The following is a 25,272-nucleotide window of genomic DNA, read 5'->3' as shown; positions in this document are numbered from 1 at the left end:
AAATAGAACCGGCTAGGAACCTTCCATTTAGGGCAGAGCACTGCCACTAATTCTAGAAAACCAACCCCTTCGACAAAAGAAAAAGGGAGAAGGTCCAGAGCTAGCATTTTAGCCAGCTTAGTGTTATACAGACGGGTCATTGGGTGGTTGCGTTCATATTGCGCTTCTGTAAACAACATCTTTTTAATGTTGCCCTGGACCAATGATTTACGGGATGATGATCTCTTCGACCCAGTTACGCTCGCTGATGAACTTTTCCGCATTGATGTCTCACTCTCTCCCACACTCTTAGTGTGGCTCCCATGGGGTGTGCTGCTGACATGGGAACTGGGTGTAAGTGAAGTGTTTGGATCGTCTTCTTCTACCTCCTCGTCATCAGCAGATGACAAATCAACGTTTTCATTACGTGCAATTCCGGCTTTCTTGACCGCCTCTAGGTGCGGAAACCATTCGAGAGGGTGCCTTCTCTCAAGATGACCTCTCTGGCCTCCGGTACCATAGTTAGAACCAAGCTTACCACGACTATATCGAAGCTTACAAAGGCTACAAATGGCTACGTTTGCCTTTTTTGGGCAAACACTAAAGAAGTCCCAAACTGGAGACTTGAAATGTCTTCGGGGGCCGCCGCCGGAGGAGGCGTCGATACTGGTGGTGGTGGTCCTGCTGCTAATGACAGATGAAGTGGAGGATGTGGATTGCCGAACTTCAGTACGTTTTGCACTTTCACCACCACGAATTGAGGTCGAGGACGAGGTGGGTACCTTCTTGCGAGGAAGAAATATGGAAGCGGTAGGTTTTGGTGTACTACTTAACTCCAAATCTAATGATTCCATTTCCATTGCCTCCTCGCCGACATCATCATCACGCTCAGCAGCTTCTCGGGATAGGGTCAAAATGTCTCTTTGCTGCATGCCCGGTGGGGCTGCAGTGACCTTTGTGATGACTGCCTCGTCGTCATCGTGAGAGGCTTCATCACCAGCAGTATCTGTCACTTCTTGTTGAGCCTCATCACACTCCATAGGTTTGAGTTTTTGGACGACCTTCCTTTTACGCTTAGGTACCGGTGGCAGATCATGGTGTGCCTCTGCCTCACTGTCAGACCGCAGTTGTCGTGGTTCCCAAGACAGATCACTTGCACCAGAACGAGGTGGGCTTGAAGAAGATGTAGACACCCCCCTTGATCTTTTCCTTGCTAGGGATGTGGAAGACAATGAATGATCATCAGGAGGAGTGGCTTCCAATGATACCTCAGCTTCATTGTCGATTTCCAAATGTGCCCCTACTTCGGGAGGAACAACTATTGTGGGCACTTGTGAACGTCCATGCACCTTTGCTTGCGCATCTCCTTTTGCTGCCTCTCCTTCCACATGTACTTGGGCGTGTACTTGCACATGGTGTTGTTGTTGCGGCTGTGGTTGTTCAACACTTGTCAGATGAGTTACAACAACCTGTGTTGATTCAGGGACATTGCTGCTACTTTCTTGCGATGAGCCAACATCACTGGTCGATGGTGATTGGAGAAGTACACTGACTGCCTCTGAAGCACTCAAGGGCTTTGACTTAAGTTGGCGTGGTGGTGGAGGCACTGAACCCAATGGAGCAGGGGTGCTGCTCTCAGGTTGGTCCCCAGCAGATCCTGCTGCTGCAGGCGTACTTTTTCTTTTGCTCCCAAAAAAAGTGGCGGGTGACACACCAGCCTCCTTGGTAACTTGCTTCTTCTGCTCCTTACTAGCAACTTTCTTGCTAGAGGAGCTACGGAGAACTTTCTTTGGGGGCGGGGCCATCTTCTTCAGAGCAGGTCAGACAGCAGGCCGCAGTTGCACGAATTGTAGAGTTGTCTGAGGCCAGACGTGACGTCGCGTGACGTTATGCTGCACACACACACCGCTGCAGGACTTCTTCCTGGCACTGGTGGTTCTCTTGAGTCTTGTGCACCTAAAAAAAATGGAAGACAGAGGAACATCAGTTCAGTTATAGAGCACAAAAAAATCGAAAAACACTGCAAAATCAGCACAATCCCAATCCATCCATGCCCTCCATAATGTTTAAATTCAAGACAACCCACAGAAAGACTAGGCCCATGCAAGACTCACTACCCCTGGGCATAAATAAAGGTTGAAAAGTAGGCAAAATGGTTGGAGGCCTAACAACAAAGCCTGCATTCAAAATGGCCACTTGCCTGCCAAGCACATGGCCAGTGCCTGTAGCTGCACTCAAAATGGCCACCAGCCACATGGCATGTCCCTCCCCATGAACACCCCCAAAAATCGAAAAACACTGCTAAATCAGCACAATCCTATTCCATCCATGGCCTCCATGATGTTTAAATTCAAGACAGCCCACAGAAAGACTAGGCCCATGCTAGACTCAAATACCCCTGGTGAAAAGGCCCCAACAACAGGTCAAAAATCGAAAAACACAAAATTGTACAAAAAAAAAAATTCGAAAAACACAGAAAAATCAGCACAATCCCAATTCATCTATGGCCTCCATGATGTTTAAATTCAAGACAACCCACAGAAATACTAGGCCCATGCAAGACTCACTACCCCTGGCATAAATAAAGGTTGAAAAGTAGGCAAAATGGTTGGAGGCCTAACAACAAAGCCTGCATTCAAAATGGCCACTTGCCTGCCAGCACATGGCCAGTGCCTGTAGCTGCACTCAAAATGGCCACCAGCCACATGGCATGTCCCTCCCCATGAACACCCCCAAAAATCGAAAAACACTGCAAAATCAGCACAATCCCATTCCATCCATGATGTTTAAATTCAAGACAGCCCACAGAAAGACTAGGCCCCATGCACCACTCACTACCCCTGGTCAAGGCCCCAACAACAGGTCAAAAATCGAAAAACACAAAATTTTACACAAAAAAAAATCGAAAAACACAGAAAAATCAGCACAATCCCAATTCATCTATGGCCTCCATGATGTTTAAATTCAAGACAACCCACAGAAATACTAGGCCCATGCAAGACTCACTACCCCTGGCATAAATAAAGGTTGAAAAGTAGGCAAAATGGTTGGAGGCCTAACAACAAAGCCTGCATTCAAAATGGCCACTTGCCTGCCAGCACATGGCCAGTGCCTGTAGCTGCACTCAAAATGGCCACCAGCCACATGGCATGTCCCTCCCCATGAACACCCCCAAAAATCGAAAAACACTGCAAAATCAGCACAATCCCATTCCATCCATGATGTTTAAATTCAAGACAGCCCACAGAAAGACTAGGCCCCATGCACCACTCACTACCCCTGGTCAAGGCCCCAACAACAGGTCAAAAATCGAAAAACACAAAATTTTACACAAAAAAAAATCGAAAAACACAGAAAAATCAGCACAATCCCAATTCATCTATGGCCTCCATGATGTTTAAATTCAAGACAACCCACAGAAATACTAGGCCCATGCAAGACTCACTACCCCTGGCATAAATAAAGGTTGAAAAGTAGGCAAAATGGTTGGAGGCCTAACAACAAAGCCTGCATTCAAAATGGCCACTTGCCTGCCAGCACATGGCCAGTGCCTGTAGCTGCACTCAAAATGGCCACCAGCCACATGGCATGTCCCTCCCCATGAACACCCCCAAAAATCGAAAAACACTGCAAAATCAGCACAATCCCATTCCATCCATGATGTTTAAATTCAAGACAGCCCACAGAAAGACTAGGCCCCATGCACCACTCACTACCCCTGGTCAAGGCCCCAACAACAGGTCAAAAATCGAAAAACACAAAATTGTACAAAAAAAAAAAATCGAAAAACACAGAAAAATCAGCACAATCCCAATTCATCTATGGCCTCCATGATGTTTAAATTCAAGACAACCCACAGAAATACTAGGCCCATGCAAGACTCACTACCCCTGGCATAAATAAAGGTTGAAAAGTAGGCAAAATGGTTGGAGGCCTAACAACAAAGCCTGCATTCAAAATGGCCACTTGCCTGCCAGCACATGGCAAGTGCCTGTAGCTGCACTCAAAATGGCCACCAGCCACATGGCATGTCCCTCCCCATGAACACCCCCAAAAATCGAAAAACACTGCAAAATCAGCACAATCCCATTCCATCCATGATGTTTAAATTCAAGACAGCCCACAGAAAGACTAGGCCCCATGCACCACTCACTACCCCTGGTCAAGGCCCCAACAACAGGTCAAAAATCGAAAAACACAAAATTTTACAAAAAAAAAAAATCGAAAAACACAGAAAAATCAGCACAATCCCAATTCATCTATGGCCTCCATGATGTTTAAATTCAAGACAACCCACAGAAATACTAGGCCCATGCAAGACTCACTACCCCTGGCATAAATAAAGGTTGAAAAGTAGGCAAAATGGTTGGAGGCCTAACAACAAAGCCTGCATTTAAAATGGCCACTTGCCTGCCAGCACATGGCCAGTGCCTGTAGCTGCACTCAAAATGGCCACCAGCCACATGGCATGTCCCTCCCCATGAACACCCCCAAAAATCGAAAAACACTGCAAAATCAGCACAATCCCATTCCATCCATGATGTTTAAATTCAAGACAGCCCACAGAAAGACTAGGCCCCATGCACCACTCACTACCCCTGGTCAAGGCCCCAACAACAGGTCAAAAATCGAAAAACACAAAATTTTACAAAAAAAAAAAATCGAAAAACACAGAAAAATCAGCACAATCCCAATTCATCTATGGCCTCCATGATGTTTAAATTCAAGACAACCCACAGAAAGAATCAGTCCACCCACCACTGAGTACCCCTGGGAAAAGGCCCCAAAACAGCAAAAAAATCGAAAATCCCAAAATTTTAGTTGCAGCAACTGTAATGCCCCAAACAAACTTACTTGTAAAATTTCTAATCCAACAGTGATCCAAAGAAAGTCAAAAAGGCCTCAAATCCAAAGATCCAGCAGCATCCACAAAAGGTAATCCTTCCAGGTCCACATCCGAATGAAAAGTGACCAGGAGATGGACAAAGCACTGGGAGGAGCCTGCTGAACAGGAACAGGAAGTTGAAGACTATGGGGCACTTCCTTCCTCCCACCCCCCTGCCCCCCTCCCCAAAATGGACTCCTCGCTAAAAAAGTGCAGGCAAATGTCAAACTAAGGAGTTATTCACATAAAAATCATCATTTCTAGAAGGTTTATGCTGCTTGCTGGTGGATTTCTTGTGCAGAATTGCAAATTTATATTTTCGCGCGCCGCATCTCAAATCTCGCAATTTGCGAAGTACCGCGAGACGTGATCTCGCCGTACTCGCGTTGACAAACTCTCGCTGGCAAGCCGCGATGACGTAATCGCGCTCGCCAATTCCCGCGGGATCACACAGCAAGATCCAAAATGGCGCAGCACTCGCAAACTATCGAAAAAAACAACTCGGCAAACGATGATAAACGCCGCGCGCCGCAAAAATTGTATCACCAACGCCGCGCGCCGCCAAAAAAATCCGCTGCGTGCGAATTTGCGGATTTTGCGGGAAATCCGCAAATCTCGCGGATTGCGGATTTCCCGAAAATCCGCAAAATCCGCGAGCGGAACGGATTTTCCGCCCACGCTTACCCTGCACCCCTGCAGCAAACTAAAGAGCCCCCCCAACCAGCAGTGTGCCTGTCGCCCCATAAACTAGTCTACAAAAAGTCCCCAGAGGAGTAAGGAATCTCCACAAACCCCTCCCGCCACCCTCCTTGTAAACGACAGGAGAATCATCAACATCGAAGTAACATTGGTATTATCAGTCACAGACAGCAGGGACACCAACCGCCATGATCCATGCAGTAGAAACAAGTCCTAGAGATCGGAACCACCAGTTGCGCCTCCGGAATGTTCGTCCTGTTCTTCCCGGCGTTGTGGCAAAGTGTCCAGCCAGTCGCTTACATTTTCCGGCACATCAAAGAACAGGGCACGGCTCTCGTACTCGATCCGAAGTTTGGCAGGGAACAGCATCGAGTATTTAAAGCCCATGTCTCTCAGGCGCCGTTTCACACCTGCAAAACTCTGGCGCTGCCTCTGCCCAGCCCTAGTGAAATCCGGATAGAAGTGCACCTCGGAGTTCTGGTACTTGAGCGGTCCATGCCGTCTGGACGCCTGAAGGATAACATCCCGGTCTCGAAAGTTGAAGAGCCGGGCAATGATGGGTCTAGGCGCCACACCCGACTTCGGCGGGCCGCCCGGGACCCGATGGGCCCGCTACACCGAGAAAAAGTTGCTCAGGCCTGAAGGTGCGAGATGCGCCTGCACCAGGTCCTCCACAAAAAGGTCCGCTGCTGCCTCCTCCGCTCCCTCCGGAACACCAATAATACGGACATTCTGCCGCCTGGCACGTCCTTCAAAGTCCTCCAGTCTTCTGGAAAATTGGTCGTTGGCTAGTCTCAGGGTCCGGACCTCCGTCTGTAGGTCCGAGACGTCGGTGGTTAGGCTGGAGGTCTTGAGATCAAGAGACTTCACTCGGTCGTTAGTTTTCCCCAAGTCAGCCCTGATGAGAGTAAGGTCCACAGCCAGAGTGTCCACCTTGTGAGTCAGGACCTCGTGTTGCTTTTGCATTTCTGAGCGAATGCCCGCGATGGCCCCCATAACGTCGCACAGGGTAGGCTCAGAGCCCTCAGGCGAGCCTGCACGATGAAGGTCCTTAGAGGAGGCCACCACAGTGGGTGAGGTCCGTTGCTGAGCATACCGGTCGATTTTGTTCTGCTGCGTTTGGGTCGTCCTACGGACACCTCTGTTCGACGTCCTGTCGGGGTCCCCTCTGCCGGCCATGTAGGGTCCCAAGAGGACAAAGGGCTACTCCGCCCGAACAGGAGCTACACGAACAAGGCAGAGGCAGTGTCAGTAGTCACACCAGGCCGGTAGTAGGCAACTCCGCAGCCACAAGCACTCCGTCAGCAGGGACCACAAATAGCCGCTTCGCATTCCAATCGTGCGGAGCGTCAGTGAAGGCAGCAACCACCCAGGAGACAATGGCGCATCCCTGGCACGGAGTTCAACTCGACGTAACTCCGTCTAGGAACCATCAATTTGGAAGCGGAAAGCTGCTCCCGTGTCTGCGACCATCCACCAAATAGAATCCACTAATGTGGATCAGGATTTCCAACAGGACATTTGCGGAGGGTCGGAGGGTCCGCGGAGCTCCGAGCTTACGCGGCCATCTTGGTTGCCCGCGAAGCTCCTCCCCGGCTGTGCCAATGTTTGTCTATAAAGTAGTGTTTAAAATGTAAAAGAAAACATGCCAAAATACTGGAGGAAATGCAGACACATTTCTTATGGTATCTCAGAATTGTACATTGCTTTGAATTCAATGTCTTCCTTCTTTATTATTTGCATGTTTTATTTTTCAAATGTGTTTTATGCTGGAAACACAACATAATTGTAAAAGAATAAGTGCCAGAATGTAAAGAGAAGCACTTTCCAAAGACTGGTTTACTTTCTGCAAGATTCAGCCATTTGGTCCTCTGTAGTATCCCAGAGAGCTGATTTCGGGTCCTCCAGGAACAGTGTTCTAATAAATACACCTTGTTCCTCAGGCGCCAGCTAAGTGAGTGCAGCTCATGGCTCTTCTCCCAGTTCCGTAAAAACGTTTATGTGACAAAGTTTGTGCTTTCATGCAATATGTGGTATGCAGGAGATGAAACAAAAACAACCCTTAAACTCTGCTCTTCAGCCATGCCCCAACAAACAAATCCTTGCCAATGTGCTTTTACAGGCCAGCTGGGAGGGGTGTGGAGCAACACAGCTTGGGGCGGTATTTTTAAGTGGGACTAGCAGCCCACACGGAATAGAACTAGAAAATATATGCACTCTCCTTGAATGTTGAATAAAAAGAAAAGAGTAGTTCCCTAAATGTGAGCAGTGGAAGGACACAAGTCAGCCAATCAAAAAGATTGTAAAGAGGATATGCTCTAGGAGAGGGCCAAACACATGAAGAGGATGGCTAACCATCCTGTAAGACGCACGAAAATGATAGTAACAACTAAGCCAACCAATGAAAAGAAATGGGTGGGATGTAAACCCACAGAATATTAACAGTTGGTCTTTCACAACCAGACAACTCGCATTGTTTGTTAGGTGAGATCTAAAACAAATCTGGTATTACTAAAGACAGTAACCCAGTAGTCTGCCACCACTGAGTTATGTGACAAACCTTGGATACGGACAACAGTCTGGCGCTCATTACTAGTGCTTACTTTGTGTCCATCCAGGTCACAGAACAGGTTCTGGACCTCATATTACCCTGGATAGGCCAAGATCTGTGCACACACGCTAGATTAGAACAATGCCAGGGCTAAATAAAAGTCAAGATAGCAGTTTCACATGTAGCCAGATACTCTTTCCAGGATCCGTTCCTGTTTACCATGCAGGGGGCATTCCTGTCTTAACAGTAGTATTGATTATGCAGTTTCTGGACTGTCTAAACATCATGGAGGCACTATGTTGTTTGTGGTTATTTGGGAGTACTGCACGATGTTCACATTTCTCTGCATCAACCTGCACCACACTCATTCTGGTGTGCCTTCTCCTGGTCATCACTGCAGTTTGCCTCATCCTTGTAGGCAGGCACACATATATATTCGACCTCATAAACCTCAGTTTGAATGGGATCACTAAATTAACAATGTGCTAGAAATAGGAAAATGATTGTGGTTATTATATTGTGGTTAATATTACAATGTACAGTTTTATCAGTAAAGCCATACAGTATACAAAATTACATCATCATCATAATTAGTACATTGTAATACAAATATACAAACACAGTTAAAATGCTAAAATAAAAAGTGTGTACGTAGAAAACTATACCCTGCTGGAAAACTATAAAACCTTTCAAGAATCCTCTAGATGGGGATATAAGTCTGAATTAACAAAGCAAAACTTAATTACAAATACCTATTATTTTGTATTTTACAAATCTACCATAGAAGTGCTGCCACGGCAAATACACAATCTAATGTAAGTGCAGCTGTTAAAAACGAGGACCTTTCTTGTGGTTGAAGTTCGACTTTCTAGTCATTCAAAAGCCATGGATTCGATTTTTTGGTCACCTAAACATTTGTGGATGATGAGCCTTTGACTTTTTAGTCAAAGAGTTGGGGCATGATTTAGAGTTTGGCAAACAGAATACCCCCTCTGTCAAACCGAAGCTGTGCCTGTCTCGTTTAGAGTTTGTGAGAACTTATATATGTGAACAAATGAGATTACTCCATCTCAGTCACTGACGTACTCATCCGATGGACTAATGGTCGTCGGAGGTATTCTCATTTGTCTGCCCATCCAATGTGGAGTGGACAGACAAATGGTCAGTTTTTACTTTCACATACCATCACCCAAAACTTCGCAGTAAGAGAAAGTAAAACAGCTTTTATGACCCCGTTGTCATTGGGGAAAACTCCCATGGCGACAGGTTTCATTGCTTTTTTTATTCTCAAAAAGAAAATTCTGCATTTTGACTGAGCTGTGCAGCATACTTTCAATTCATTGACAGCATCTGCTGTAATAGTGGTTCCTGCCAATGGTGAGATGTCCACTGATGTGGCAGATATCTTTAAATTAGGAGTGCGGTTACACCGTCAAGATGACAGAGTATTTTACTGCAACCCCTGATTATGTAAAAACTGTACTCCGAAATGTAACTAATCTCCACCTGGAATCCTGGGATGGAATGATTGGAAACTTTCTCTGAGGCTCAGCGAGTACAGGGGAGATGCGCATAATGGCAACATCACTACACAATTTAGATATGTGCAGTGAGTGGATTAGGGGTTGAGGTGAAGGTGACCTGTACAGATGTTCAATGGGTTGGATGAGCTGCAGCGTGATGAATACAAAATAGATGCATCTTGTGGTTAATGTGGACTTCTGGTTTCTCTTTCTCCCAATGACATCTACTTTATAAAGTCTGGTGACTCCTGTGTCTCCAACAGTACCATTCACATTTGCCTACACTTTGATAGATTGATCTGAAGGCTCCATGTCCTCCACACACTTGAGTGTTTTAATGCCACTACATTTATGTCCAAGTGTGAGTCCGGTATCATTTCTTCATTTGAATTGGCATCAATTCATCAAACAATTTCCCACTGGCCAGTCACTGGTCCGCTAAATGCTGTCCATCAGGATATGGGGATTTTTTCTCTCGCGGATCTCTTTGACCCAGTATTTCCAGACCAGCCTGGATGATTGCTGATCATCCGATTACAGGACACCATAGAAAGCATGCTAAAGACATTGAAGAAGAAAAATTCTGTATCTAAATCTCCAGGCAATAAATGTTGGACTCTGATAGAGAATCCAATCTACGTTATTTCTCTTCCTCTTACCCAGTCATGCAGCGTGTTTGCATTTGTGGGCATGCACTCAGTTAAATTTACTGCACCTTTTAATTCAGAATTATGTGTGGTTTAAATGATCACATTTCTCCAAGAGTTGATTGTCTAAGACCGATCTAAGCCTGACGTGTTCTTGTCTGCAGTTAACTGCTACACTTCTCCCCCTGTTGCTTCTCTTCCTTTTTCTCCCTTTACTTTCTTCATGAATTTTTCAAATATTACTAAAATTTTGTAACGCCTCGTCCCCTTTTGTCTCCACTCTTTTTTTGGCTTGTTGTGCATTTTCGGTTCTTTTATGTTTTTTTGTGAATATTTATTTGTATCTTGTGTCTAAATGCAGATTCTTTTATTCTTCTAATAGAAAGTATTACGTTTTTGACACATTCATAAGTGTTATCATGTTGACCCCGATCTAAGCTGACATATTTAGTTATTGTTTTTGATATGGGCTTTGCCTTAACATCATGGACACTTACAGTGGACGCTGACATCTTTTTATTGTTTTAGTTATAGGAGCATATTATCTACAGGGATGGCACATTTATCACCATATTTGTGTACTCATGTTGATGCTTCAGTGTCTGCAAGTACTGTATTATTTTATAAATATCCGATAAAATTGGCAAACAGATAATATAAAAACCAAGGTATCTGGCCATTAATTTGATGAGCTTCCCACTAGCACTGACACACTAGAGGTCACGTCGGTTTGCAGTGACAACCAGTGACAGTCGGAGCTGCTCCAGGAGCATTGCAGAGAAGTGGCCTTCAGCCTTGCACTGCTTATCATTCCCAGGCAAGAGCTGTGACCTAGAATATATAAACAGCTATTTTTTACTTAGCAAGGACATTTTGTTGTGATTTATCTTAAGAAACCCGATGTATAGACGTGCTATTTTCTGCTTCTGCTAAAATTTAGCATACTGATTAGAAGTAGCAATAGAGCGTTGGGTTGCTAGGAACTTACTGTGTTTGGAATGTTCATATTGTTTTCACTTGCCATGACATTCATTACTACATTTATCTTTTCATTCTGTGCCGTCACCGGTTTATATTTCTGCACTAGGTTTGCGTTAAAGTCTATCCCTGGATTCTTAGTGCTATCTTGAGTGTGTTATTCATTTAGAGAAGACAGTTTGGAGCTCCACTGTTTCCCTGAACACATCTAGTGGGACTAATCATGACCAGAAAACACTTCTTAGCTTCATGTGTTGTGTATGGGTTGCAGAACAACTGCATTTCTAATTCATATTGGTGCATTGGACTAAGTCCTTGATCTAGGATGTTATAAATCTGACCCCAGAGGCTCTGAGGGAGGAAGTTTATGACAATTGACATGCAACGTGAGGCACTTGATTATCAGAATTCTTGAGTATATTTTGATGAAAAAAACTTGCGACAACTATTATTATAAATATAGGGCGATGTTTGCTGCGATATCGGTTCCCTCCTTGTTAAATAGAAAAGCCCTGTTAATTTGAGGTATGTCAAGATTGCATCAGAAAAGTGCATTTCCCATTCTGTGGCTTTTACATTTTGTATCTTATGATTATTTACTCCATTCATTAAAAATGACGGCTCCTGTTGCGATAAGAGTACATTACAAGCCAGCAGTAACACATCTTCAATGCAGAGGTATCTCCAATGCAGGTTTCCATTAACCTTTGCTATACAAGCACATTCTGAAATTATTTACTCATGGGTGGAGTCTGATCCTTTAGCTGCCAATATTGGATATTTTCACACATTGAAAGCTGCAGCCATTCCTCCGCAATACCACGCATATCATGACTTGGAGGACCTCTGACCTATCAAGAAAACCAAAACTTATGTGATCATCAATTACAACACACTCACACCACCCCAAATTTGGATCCCTTAAGTAATGATGAGGTCACCTGGCCTGTATTAACTGGGTATATTCCTAATCCAGGAAACGTACAGGCTATGGAAGTAGAAGCTTTATTAAATCAGTAGCCTTATATAGGAGGTTCACATAATCTATACCGCAGACATTAGTAAGCAGAGCAGTTCCAGCAGGACTCTCACCACAGGCACAGGTTGCCATACAGGCGATCAGTACAAAGACTATAAGCGCTATTGTGAGCAGAGTTCCCGTAAAGCTTGACAAGATTGCCTTTTGGTTTGCATCCAAAACCAACCAGTTGAAAGTGGTATATCTTCACTCTGCACCTCATGGTGAGCATAGAATTCTGACTATATTACTTCCCCTTGGGTTGATGCAACCTGTAGAGGAGTGCAACACTTGGGGAAGCACATTTGTGTGCATCTGTAGTACTACACATGGCACACCCTCACTTGTGGCATTATCAAATGTGTTAACCTCTTCGGTGCTCATGACGAGACCAGCTCGTCATGAGTCGCAATGGAGCTGTGCTCCTGACGAGCTAGTCTCGTCATAACAGCTCCACTCCGCCCACGCATGATTGATTCCCTGCCTATGCGCGCAAATTAATCAGTGGGTGGGGTCGTGACGAGACCAGCTTGTCGTGAGCGCAGCTCCACTGAGACTCATGACGAGCTGGTCTCGTCACGAGTACCCAGTCGCCGCGCTCACCCCCCATACCCCCGCACCGTGGGGGAATTAGCCCCGCAGGGAAGGCATTAAAATATGTACAAAATGTGCATAGAGCTGCACCGGCTCTAGATCTGGGAATGTAATTATTGGGAGAGTTGAAACAGTTTTCTCAATCATTCTGAATAACATTTGCAGATAAGCATTAGTTCTGGCTATGCGTCCGAGATTTGCAGCAGTTCCTTTACAAGATCAGGAGACATCTAACATAATTTCTTTAACATATACATATGTGTGGCCCATGACACTCTGTGACCATAAGCTGTCAATCTGCACCTCAAAGCTGAAAGTGAGATTTAGGGTATTGTTAAGGAAAAATACCATACTAGAAATTAAAAAGAAGCCAAGAGTGAAACGGAAGAAATGGACTGGATCTCGTCAACCTAAGAATTCAGCTGGACGGTTACAACTTGAGGAACCCTGGCAAAATTAAGGAGCCAAATTGCTATCAGTATTGCTTTTCAGGACTCTGACAGTAAAAGGACAGGAAGTAGTGGATGGACCGAGTATTGAAGAGACTATAGCAAGCAGAAAAGTGAATCAAGACATGAAGCTGAGGTTAGTATAAAGAAGGAAGAGGAACATTTGGACTCCAGGACTCCCTTTAAAAAGAAAAAATAGCAAGAATAGCTAAAAAGCATGTCCTGCAAACTATGGATACTTCTGCAAAATGGAACTTGGGCAACAGCCCTTCTGGACAGTGCAGCAGAAGTGATGATTGTGCACCAGTCTGACTGAGAGCTTCTTCAGGTGGAGAATTCAACTGAAAAAGTTAGGCAAATTGAAACTTCAGATGGACGTGTAAATCCTCCAGATAGGCTTTATAATGTAAAAATATAGATTGAGGGAGATATACTACTTATAATTAAAGAAATATTCTATACGCATTTAACAGACGTATGACATTATTCTTGCAGAGGATGACCGGCCTCCAGGCTTTATAAGGGCTATGTCCGCAAGGGGAGGTGGTAATAATGTTAGCAATTTTTTCCTTCATACCTGAAAACCTCCGATAAAGATATGCACGCGAGTGGTATTTAAACCAAGCTGCAATGTTATGTAGAAAAAAAAGTAAAGCACCTGTTCCTCAACACCTACCCTACCGCTGAACCGTTTCATTATCTGACCTTGACTCTCTTGAAATAGAATGACTTTATTTTGTAGACATGCATAACTGGTGTACTTGGTTTGCAACCCAAACGTCCTTTCTTGCCAGTACTTTTTAAACATCCAATCATTCTTATGTAGTAAGAATGTCTGGCACAGTGTTCCTTGCTATTTCTATGAAACCTGCAACACTGCAATCCAGGGTTAGGCCCGTACTAAAGTACTACCACAGTAAAGGAATGCAAAATTATAGTGACAAAGTTCTTAACTCTGTGTGTTTTGCCACACGAATTAAGAGGATTGTAGAGAGTGAATAGTGGGCGCAAACCGGGCCGAACTGGGAACCGGGGCAGCCATGGCAGGGGCGGCCTTAGGCATGTGCAAACTGTGCACCTGCACAGGGCCACCAAACCCCAGGGGCCACCACGCCAATATATATCCGTAATATAATAATCCTCTGAGGATGGATGCATATTTGCGTGGCGGCCCCTGGCAGGGATTTGGTGGCCTCCAGCTCGGTTCCACTTCCAAACACCCTGGCCACCCCCCCCCCCCCCCCTCTTCACTGTTCACTGGCCTCCGCGCTCCACCCCGCCCGGACCCCCTATTCGGGGGCCCCCTACCAACGCTCCCTGCCCAGGGCCGCCATGAGCCTGCAGCCGCCCCTGGCCATGGAAATTTTGTCGCACCAGCCCCGGGGGGGAGAAGGGGGTAGGTGGGGAGGTCGGAGCGTGCCAGTGTGAAGCACAGCTGCTTTTGTTACTGGGGGGCGACTTTGCAACACAGCTGCAAAACCGGCCCCAGTATCCATTCCGGCCCCTCCCCTTCCAGCCTCACGGGGAAACGCCTGATGCCTGCTACAGCCAGTCCAGCCCTGGGTGCAAAAAATATTCTTTCCTTTACACAAATTTATAAACATTATTTAAAATATAATGTAGAGAATATTAAGTACAAAAAACTAGTCTCATAGATGGTTCAAAAAGCTGGATAATCAAAATGCACCTGAGCTCTTTCCATGTGGGACTCCCAGACTCCGGGTTTGGCAGTCAAGGGTCCATCTACCAACGGTTACATGGAGAATTCTTGTGATGAACAGACCCATGTGGTAAAAAAAGGTAATTTCCTCACACATCATCTGGGTTTTCAGCTTGTCTTTGACTATTCTTTGGTTTACTGTGCCATCTGTTCATCCTTCTTGTGTTCTCCCTTGCCATCTGCATTGTAGTATCCGTTTCCAGCTTCCTGACACCTTGATGAGGGGCAACCGCTGTCTGTAGATTTGCATTTAGGCCAAATAAAACCAAATGCTAATTTCTTTAGACAGATGATTAAGAGATGGCCCCCTTCTACTTATCTTCTACTTTAAGGATTTGTAGCCTTGTCTGAAGGTTGTTTGAAAAAACACAAAACCTCAAAGTAAACCCGTTTCATTTCTAATCCTTTATTGGGGATAAATATGTGGTTTAAGCTGTAACACGGAGGTATCTCCTACCACTCCTGTGCGTATATCATCATGCATCTGCATTACATGTTGCTAAAGCTTAACTTTCATACATGACTTATGTGTGACAAAGGGTCTTACTTGGAGTTTGGTCGACAAGGAACATCTGCCAAAAAGAGGCAGAAGTCCGTCCACCGGTTTAAGAGTGCATGGATGTCAACCGCATTCCTTATATGGGCAGTGGGACATCCACCGCTTTCTGGTGGATGTTCTGCATTTGCCAGACTATAAATAAGGTACCCTAAGTTCTTTTGAGTGACTTTATTTTTCCTTCCGCCTCCTAATCACCAGCGCTTTGCAAGACCCCACACCAGCGGGGGGGACCTGTTGTTGAGCTGCTACTATGCATAACTGCTGCAAGCAATCTTTTTCCCATCAGGCTCAAGAATGCATCATGTAAAAGCAATGCCCCAGACAAAATCATGTGAAGCAGGCAGGTGATGAAAACATGCAATGTTTCCCAGTACACAAGACCTTTCAAATTAAAGAATTATTTTAAAGGCCACCGCAATACATGTGCTTAAGGTGCTAAGACTGACTACAACTAGGGGGCTCCAATTGCCTCTGTCTTGCAGTTATAACCAGGTCAGTTGGCGACCCCTTGTACTAACTTTTCAATTAAATAGTTCTACACCATAATGAGTGGAGTAAACCTCAAATCCCAGCAGCCTTTAAAACTGTGGAATATATGCGGGAATAACCAACCTGTGAATTTAGAATTAATGGATCAAAATGATGTGTACCATTCTGTATCATGCGTGTGCAAAGATGTTTTGAGCGATTGTTCAATAAAAATAATTATTTTAAAAAAAACATTCTACACCATAATGGGGACATGAGATAAGAGAGACTTAGTAGCTGTTTCTGTAGCTTAAAGGGTCTACATTTGAACCATATGTTTTATTTGCTCATTTTATTTTAGTTCTGCGATACATTATGCTCCTAGCTTCATGGAGCAGTGTAGCACTTTATAGAGAATATTTTCATTGTATGAGGAGCATTTCAAATAATGTGATTCACGCATGGTGTGGTGGGTAGTGTCCATCTAAAAACAGATCACAGACACAGTGATGTGATTGGAAAGGGGGCACATGTAATGGGTTCTGTGCTAGGCAGCAGACAAACGCTTTTTATATGTATTATCGTACATGACGTACCACACCCTCTTGTGCACAACATCACAATTTAGATATTTACCTGTCCGGGAGCGCTTTCTAGAAAACAACCTGCAAAGGCTAATAAATTGAAAACGGACCACCAAGCTCAATGAAAATGGCCTTTAACATACCCATCCATGCACAAAAAACGCCCCAAAGATTCTGAGCAGGGTCAACATAATTTTCTCTTTGACATCGACCAACAGGAACCATTAACATGTCTCTTTTACCCAAACACAACCACGCAACCATACTCAGCCGATCAATGATGGATATTCCAAAACCATATGAAAAGGGCACCTGCATTCAGAAAGCTCCACAATGCCGCATTAGTGCTAGAAGTCCTTCATAAAAGCTGATAACAGAACTTATTTTGGTAATAGGATCAGGAATTTAGTCATTAACCTTTAACACATAACAGTTCAGATGGTCAGTTTTATGATCAGCATGGTATTTACTCGCCTCACTTCCAGAATAGAGCATTAATTACACTTACAGATGTTTGCATTTAGTATTTCTGCAGTTTTCAACATAATTTGTATTCTTGTAATTTTCTTCATTTACTACTTGTAGTCTCACTGATGGTTTGTTCTTCACAGAGGCCTCAACAGGGAAGACATGTTTGCCAAAAGCATTGATGAACCTGAGTGGAGGGAAGAACGACACCATCCCCATGCTTATGGACATTGCAGAAAAGACAGGAAACCTACGGGAGTTCATCAACGCGCCGTTCCGCGATGTGTACTATCGAGGTAGGTTTCGGCGTTATTCATCTGACAATGAGTAAAAGATACCAGAGTGAAAATGTAGAAGAAGAAACCCTGATTCCTTGTGACTTTTTCGGTTAATCTCTTTCTTCACGTGTTATCCTCACACTCTGTACATGGTTGGTAAACACCTTCTATAATCAGTTGCATAAATCCATTCTAGCTATGTAATGGTTGTGCATAGTTTTAACCTATAAATGCTTGCCTATCATTCAAATCACCCTTCATTGGTTCCCCTTATGGCCTGTATCAGCTTCAATTCAAGCCACATCTAATAAGGCAAAAACTACCAATGCCTCTATCCACAGGGATGAAGAATAAGCCACCGTAGAAGACTAATGTTAAAGCAGAGAATCCAATTCAGACATGTCCAACCAAACACAAGTGTTGGCATTTCCAAATGTCTATTTTTTGCTAGCTGGTGCAAAGGTTAACTACAAAAAACGTTGCCAGCATATGCAACAAAAAATGCTGCCACCTAAATGTGGCTATCATACACTTCTATTACTAATTGAGATATATATATATATATATATATATATATATATATATATATATATATATATATATATATATATATATATATATATCTTAAAAAATGACTGATATGTATTAGTTGTGCTTTTAAACAACTAGCATTTTAGTTTTGCCATGCATTTTATTCTTCTAATTTGTGAAGGATACAAGAATGAATAAAAAAGTTCAAATCTAACCTAGCATTGAAATCCCAGGTAGCTACAATGACACTTACACACTGTGTATGAGCAACTTTAAAAAGGTACCGAACAATAAATATCAATTTCAGAAAAATAAATCAGTTATTTAAAAAAATAGAGTCACTCAAAGTGAATTGAGAATATGGATAAAGTGGGCTGATTTAATGTTCGGTGCTTTCCACTGTGGTGGGTGGACGCACAAAGTGAATGATAGTTTAACTGAGCAAAGATAAATCTTGCTGACCAAATGCCCCTTAGTGTTTGTATATGATGTACAGTCGTGGCTGGCACGACTTGCGGGAGGGCGTTTGGGGTCATGCAGGGAGGTGGAGGGGGCACACGAGGAGGTGGGGGGGTTAATTATAATATATATTTTTTTAAAACATAATTAAACTTACCTGGCTGGGTCCTGGATCCTACGTCTTCTCTGCTCTCCTGCTGTCCAGGAACAGGAAGCAGAAGCAGGCAGCCAGGCTCCCTCCCTCCCATAAGCCAATCACAACGCTGCTCATCAACATTGTAATAAGTCGGGACTCCGACTAGCTAGGGGCTAATGTTGAGCCCATTTTCTCCATGTAGAGTGCATGCAGCCTACACGGAGAAAAGGCAGAGTGCATATGAATGAGTGGTTTGGGCGGCCCCTGGGGGCTAACCAAACTGTATTTGCACACTCTTGAGTGGGTAGGCACACCACTATTCCCCTCCGCTGCTCTCAAAGCAGCCCCACCCACCCGCAACCAAACATAAAATGGTAATAACGGTAAGTTATTACCATTTTATGTTTCTGATTCTCGCACTGTGAGTAACAGTGGGGCGACACTCCTCCGCCCTACTGGAGGAGCCGTCCCGGACTATGTATGAATATATTGGGAAAACAATAGTCTGGCAAAACAACTAAAACTTACTCAAAGGCCAGACGTAAAAAAACATGAATGCACCAAGAGACAAGTCATCTCGATTTATATGCCTGGGGCCTGAAAAATCATTTACCTTGTTCTCCACTTTGTATTTCTTTCAGCTACCACTTCGGTTTATTATAATGGTACTAAAACCTCAAGCCTTCGAAGAGTGGGGAAGAACCTTCTGATCCAATGATAGCGCCAAATGGCTCTGTGGCCCTTTACCCAACCTCTTTACTCCTTTGTCCCTCATCCCTTCGTCTTTGCAGACAAAATAAAGTATTCCATACTTGTCTGTACAGTTCATGGTACATTGCTCACTCACTTTTTTTTTTTCTAGTTCTGATTAAGCTTTAGATGTCCCTTAAAATGCAGACATACTAGTTGCTTACCCCACAAATGTTTGAGAAGCAGATGTTAGAGCTGTGTGAAAGGCAGATTAGAAGGTTGTCTTCCACAATTTAAGACTAAGATTATAATTTGTAGAAGAAAGTGAATATACTCAAATTAGAGGATGCAGCTTGTTACTGATGAAAAAAGCACATTGCCATGTAAGCCAGAATTATCCTTAAACGCTTCTTGGGAAATAGGTTGCTAATAAAGAACTATAAATAGACAAGAAAATGCCCCAATTTATCGCTTAGCTTTCATAGATTTCTTGTGAAAGCTGGTTAAGGATAGTGGTTATGGGATTACATCACTTTCAGGAGCAGGATACCCACAATGAACTTTGGAAAAGGTGTGCTTCCATTCACCTAAAAGTGTTAGGAGTTGAACTCGTCATTTTCTTTTAAAGAAAAAAATCTCGATTGAAAACGCTTAAACTTAGTTTGTCTAAAAAATTGAGACCAGTTTTACTACTGAGCTGCGTTATCAGTATAAGCTCGATGTAAATTCCACAATACAATATGAAAATACAATAGCAGGAGTGCCAAGTATCACGCATCAGGCGTGACGCTAACGCATTTCAGTGTGGTGTTCCCGCATCACCGGACTGAAATGCATTGTCACGCATTTTAGCCACTGACTGAGCACTCTGCCTGACAGCGCCTCGGACACCCAGCTGTGTGTGCCCATGCACTGGTGGCCGAAGCCTCAGATTCACTTGCCAGGGTCAGACAAGATCATGCTGGTGCTCTCAGTCAGAGTGCCGTGCGCAGCTCTCCGCATACAACAATGTAACAATTTTGAAAACTTCTGTAGCCTGCCTGGAGAGACCCGGGCGGGGCCTGCCTCCCAGCAGAGTCGTTGTAGCTGCGTTACAGAAACCAGGCAGCTGACAGACTCTGTGGCGCCTTGGGGGGGTGTCGGATGTGACCTCTCATTTCCGTCCAGGCAAGAAATGAGCGTTGGACCGGCAGGCGGGTCCCGCGGACCGCACAGCATCGACCTGAGACAGCGACTAGTCTCAGAGTGTGGTCAGCATCATCATTGCAGGGCAGCAGGGCATCAGAGGGCTGAGACCTGATCATGATAGGGCGGCCGCCGGTCTGCTGCAGCCGCCGAATGGGACCCGCGGCAGTCCCCTCCCTGCAGTGAAATTGGAGTGGCCAGGTCTGGACCCATTGCCGTGGCTTGCCGCCTCGCAACAAAAGTGAGTGGAGCCGAGTCCGTTAAAATCACTAAGCGAGGGCGATTGTTTGTTTTAAACACAGCATCTAATATGGGCAGTCACCTGTTTCCAAGCAATCCAATGTTTTAGTTAACAGAGTTGAGTACATGAAGATCGGGTGATTGGACAACGATCACATAATACTTAAAAGTGCAGATACCGACCACGCTTATAACACTGAGGTTTCCAGATTCTATGTAGGACAATGTATTCTTGAGGCAACATATAGAGCTTCTCCTTGCTCAAACGGGTGTAATTTCATATATTTATATATTACCCTAGTTTTGTTACTTGATTTCGCCCACGAGAAAGTGTCACTCATATTCCTTGAAATGTCTCTCATAATTAAACAAAAATTATGAAAATGTCACACATAGTAATCTGAAACCTTGTCAGCTATGCAATAGTGGGCCAGTAATGAGATCAAAGGAGTGAAGATACTTTTTCAGTGCGACGAGGCCGTGTAGTGCTCACTTAATATATCACACCATGGGTTGTGGGCTAAAGTTATTTATATACCGTTAAGAATTTCTACAAAAACTCAGTGTGTCACTAGCCGAATTCTACTGATTTACCCCAGAAGTTTCCGAAATTTGCGTTATAATAATGAGACCCTCACCCATGAAAAAAATTAACATTTTGCTTGTAAGTCGTATTGTGTGTAGTTTTGGCACAGAAATACTTCGAAACCCACCTCCAATGTGTCTAAACCGCGATTACATATATAATTAATGTCTTATGGCTCCAGTAAACGTAGATAATGGGAAGAGAATGTGTACCATTAGTGCGATCTGTAGTGTATCTGCGGACAAGAACGAACTCGGGGCCGGATTCAAAAAGGTAAACTTACACTTTTGTGTCAATGTGCTACTTTTTAGTATAAATAAGCTAGAGTCGTAAAACTCGGTGCGTATTTTGTCAATACCAACAAGTAGTAAACTTACACAAAAGTGTAAACTTCACCTTTGTGAATCAGGCCCAGAATGTAGGTTTCACAAAAATATGCCAACGCACATTTCGGGATCCTGGCACATAAGTTACACTGGGCCCCTTGGGGCCGAGTTAGCACCAGGGGCAGATATTTAGCTGAAGTGAATTTCAGGTCCTTCATTAAAATGCTGGGTGCATCCCACTGTGGTCTCAAAAAGAATACAGATTTTTTTTTTAGAGCAAACCGGTTTCCCCTTGCAGTTGCTCTCTTTGAAAGCTGGAATGCATTCTTCTGAAAAAGGGGAAAGCAAGAACAGCTTCACTCTTTTTGGAAATGTTCTAGCCTTTCCCCCAATCTCTGGAAAGGCCACATGGGTATTTGTGAAAGCATGGAGGAACATATAGAAACCTACTTTTGTCTTAAATCATATTTTTCAGGTTTTGCTACTTTTGTTGTTGTTGGTGTGTGTGTCTGTGTGTGCGGGGAGAGGCGTTAGGGATGCTACTTTGTCCTCTAAAATAGATCAATCGAGACAACGGCTAGAGTGATGTAGCTGAAAACACTGCCTGAGGCCGATTCCCATGGTATGCCCATTTACTTCCGCTTTTACGTCATTAAGAAACAGTGCCCCTGCCCATCCTCTGCTGTGTGCGTGTAAAAGAACAAGCGATAAACAGGGCTCAGATTCCCTGTGTTTAAAAAGCACATGATTGGGAATGGGACGAGTGATGCAGTCCTTGAAAGATAAGATCAGTGATGACACCAGCCCCAGCCCCCGCCCCCGCCCTGCGCTAGGCACCCAACATCATGTACCCCTCATCAACAGATCAACAAGTTTTCCTCATACCGCACCCCCTTATACACCACTTTTACCTAATTGTTTGTCATTTCATTTCATAAAGCTTTAATCGGTACATATAAAAAATGACCATAAAAGCACAAAATAACATACATATATAGACAAGTATGCAGGGTTGATCAGTAAAACACTTATATATTAAATCATCATACATTTCCTAGCATGGATTGATTTGTTTAAAAAGATAGCAGTAAAAAAGCAGAGATCCAAATTATGCATATTAAAAATCATTTTCATTGCATCGTTTACCGAGCGGACTCCATATTTTATGAATATCGGTTTTAAATAGACAGTACGGAAATTCTTATAAAGATTACATAGCAGAAGAAAGTGCAGTGTGCTTTGTTTGGATTGACCGTCGCCCGGGCAAGGGCCAACGGGTGCTTTTTAGGAAGTGGAAAAGCCACCAAGTCCTATACAAGCCCTAGCCTCAGCCTAGTAAGGATAAATCTGTGCGAAGGTCTTGTCACCTGACTTAGGTATAATTGGAACCCTTCTCTTTCTACAAATGTATTATAAAACATACAGGTAGACAGTAAACCATTGCTGCTCGCCCGCCTCTTAGCTCTGTAGATCATAAACGTGACCTTCATCTCGGGTTTTGAAATTGCTACAGCAGCATACGGGTCAGCCAAAATATTAATATCAAATTTCTTTAAAACTGTATACTATATATTTCAGCCAAGGGATCCTAAGATGATTATCCAGAGTGAGACAATCATTAATTACGAGTCTCTTAAGGGCTGTTTCCTCCTTTTGCTAGATAGAGCGCCAAATCATTAGCGGCCTTAGGGATATCAAATCTGACAAATAATTAATCCCTAGTTCTCTGTGGATTAAATCAATTGGGGCTGAGGTTGGTAAACACAATAGTTTTTTGAGGAAAATATTTTCCTCAGTTTGCAAACAGCCATTGGAACAGTGTCCCTACACCCCGGCCCCATATAAGGTGATAGACACACATCTGGATTGATAAATCTGCATCATATCCATAATGCGTCTGTCGCCTATCTTTGCCGCAAATCTGTAAACCCCATGGGCACTTTTGGCCATCTTTGCACACACATTGGTAATTTCGTGCACCCATGTTCGATCCCTGGCGAGGGTGATTCCTAAATAGCAAAATGTATCAACTTGGAGCACTCTCTCTCCATCAATAAAATAGGTGTGGGACCTCTTACGGCCAACCCCACAGATCATAGTGTGGGTTTTACTTTTATTGATAAGCAATTTCCTGTCCTTAATGAAAGCAGAGAAGCGATCTATTAAACGCTGAAGGCCGATGGGGTCCTAGACACGAACACGGCAGCGTCCGCATATAACATAACAATACTGGCACGTAAACCCCTTTTACCTGGGGGGCATCGGCACTTATAGGTTTTAAAACTGCATCTACCTCATTTATAAAAAGGGTAAAAAGCAGGGGAGCAAGGACACAGCCTTGTCTTATACCACTCCTAAACAAAATGGAATCCACTCAGAAGGTGGTAGTGATCCCTAAAGTAATGGGGAGCACACAGTGTTGTTTAAATGCCTCACACACCAACAGGCCCCTTGGTGTCATGCTTCATCTTCGGGGCCTTCGCAACCCTCTACAGGATGCGGCGTGCTGCGACTCATGGATACGTAGGAGCACTGATAGTGAACTATGTGTTTTTGTGTGTGAGAGGGAGAGTGAGTGGTGAGGTGAAACAAGTGAAGGTTAAAAAATACCTGGCTCGTAGAAAAAAATATTTATTACGTCCTCGGCTGGTATTATTAAAAGGGGTGCAAAACGAGGTTGTCAGTTATACGTATTAGGGTATATCAACCTCAAAAAGTGCGTCGACATGTTTCGGAGTACATGGACTCCTTCAGGATGAGGATATGCACAACTATCCTCACCTTACTCACATGGGATTAGAATGTAAAAGTGTATTCTACAAAAAACACTAGGTGAAATGTACCTATAGGTGTTATGGTTAGGATAAGCTCTGTTGCGCACAATTGGCGTTGAAGATATAGAACCTGTAGGATAAATCAAAAGCATAATAAACATCACAGTCGGACGTCCAGGACCAGGAAAAAATTGATTCCTGCAAGGGAGGGTGAAGTTGAAGCAAAAATAAGGTTCAAGGACCCTGTGGAAAAAAGAAGAAAAAGACACACAGTAGACAAAGACATACACTAATGGAAGGCATGCCAAATATCTTCCCAAACATAAACTGTGAAGGAAGGAAAAAGATCTTATAAATGTGGCTTACTTATGGGCCAAGGTTATCTGACCTCATGAGCCTTAACGTGGTATTGGGGGTTCCTTCCTCAATGCTTAATATAGCAACCTATGAGATGTTAAAAGTAGGTTTTAGGCACGTTGAGGGGATGGCAGCCTACTAGATCGTACAGTAACCGTGAGTTCTGTTGATCAAACAAAGGCCACAGGGATATTCAGGTTTACTTTGTGTTCATGACCCTAAAACCTACTTTTAGGAAAGAGGACAAAATGAAAACCAAGAGCTCTGGCCCAACTCAGCCTCAACAGTCTCGGACGGGCTCAGACGGGTCCGCCTTTGGCCAGGCACCAGCCCGCGCGCGCCCCGCGCTGCGGGGGGAACAGGGCAATGGTATTCCAGAAAGAGGAGGGGCTTAACAGTCCTCAGGTGTTGCCGGCGTTATGGCTAGCGCTGGGATTGCTGGGACTCGTAGTCTTGGAGTCCCTCACGACAGGCAGGGGGCGCGGAGCAGGCTGGCGTTCTCCTTCTCCCTCCGTCCAGCCCCCAGCAGGAATCTCCACACAGGACAGCAAAACGCCCCAGCGGGACACGGCGTCAGCAGCAAACCAC

General features: G+C 44.2%; 1 protein-coding gene across 3 annotated transcripts in view; it reads left to right on the top strand.

Annotated features, from left to right (window-relative positions):
* Positions 1–25,272, top strand: part of TRPV4 (transient receptor potential cation channel subfamily V member 4) — a 619,663-nt gene that overhangs the window by 299,632 nt on the left and 294,759 nt on the right. For all 3 annotated transcript variants that reach the window (XM_086943119.1, XM_086943118.1, XM_086943117.1), the window contains exon 4: positions 17,266–17,418. In XM_086943119.1, coding sequence (XP_086799245.1) covers positions 17,266–17,418 — 153 coding nt within the window. The remainder of the gene's footprint in view (positions 1–17,265; positions 17,419–25,272) is intronic.

This window comes from Lissotriton vulgaris, chromosome 11 (genome assembly GCF_964263255.1).
Source record: "Lissotriton vulgaris chromosome 11, aLisVul1.2, whole genome shotgun sequence".
Lineage (NCBI taxonomy): Eukaryota > Metazoa > Chordata > Amphibia > Caudata > Salamandridae > Lissotriton > Lissotriton vulgaris.
Note: the sequence above shows the minus strand (reverse complement) of the source record. Positions and strands in the feature narration are given on the sequence as shown.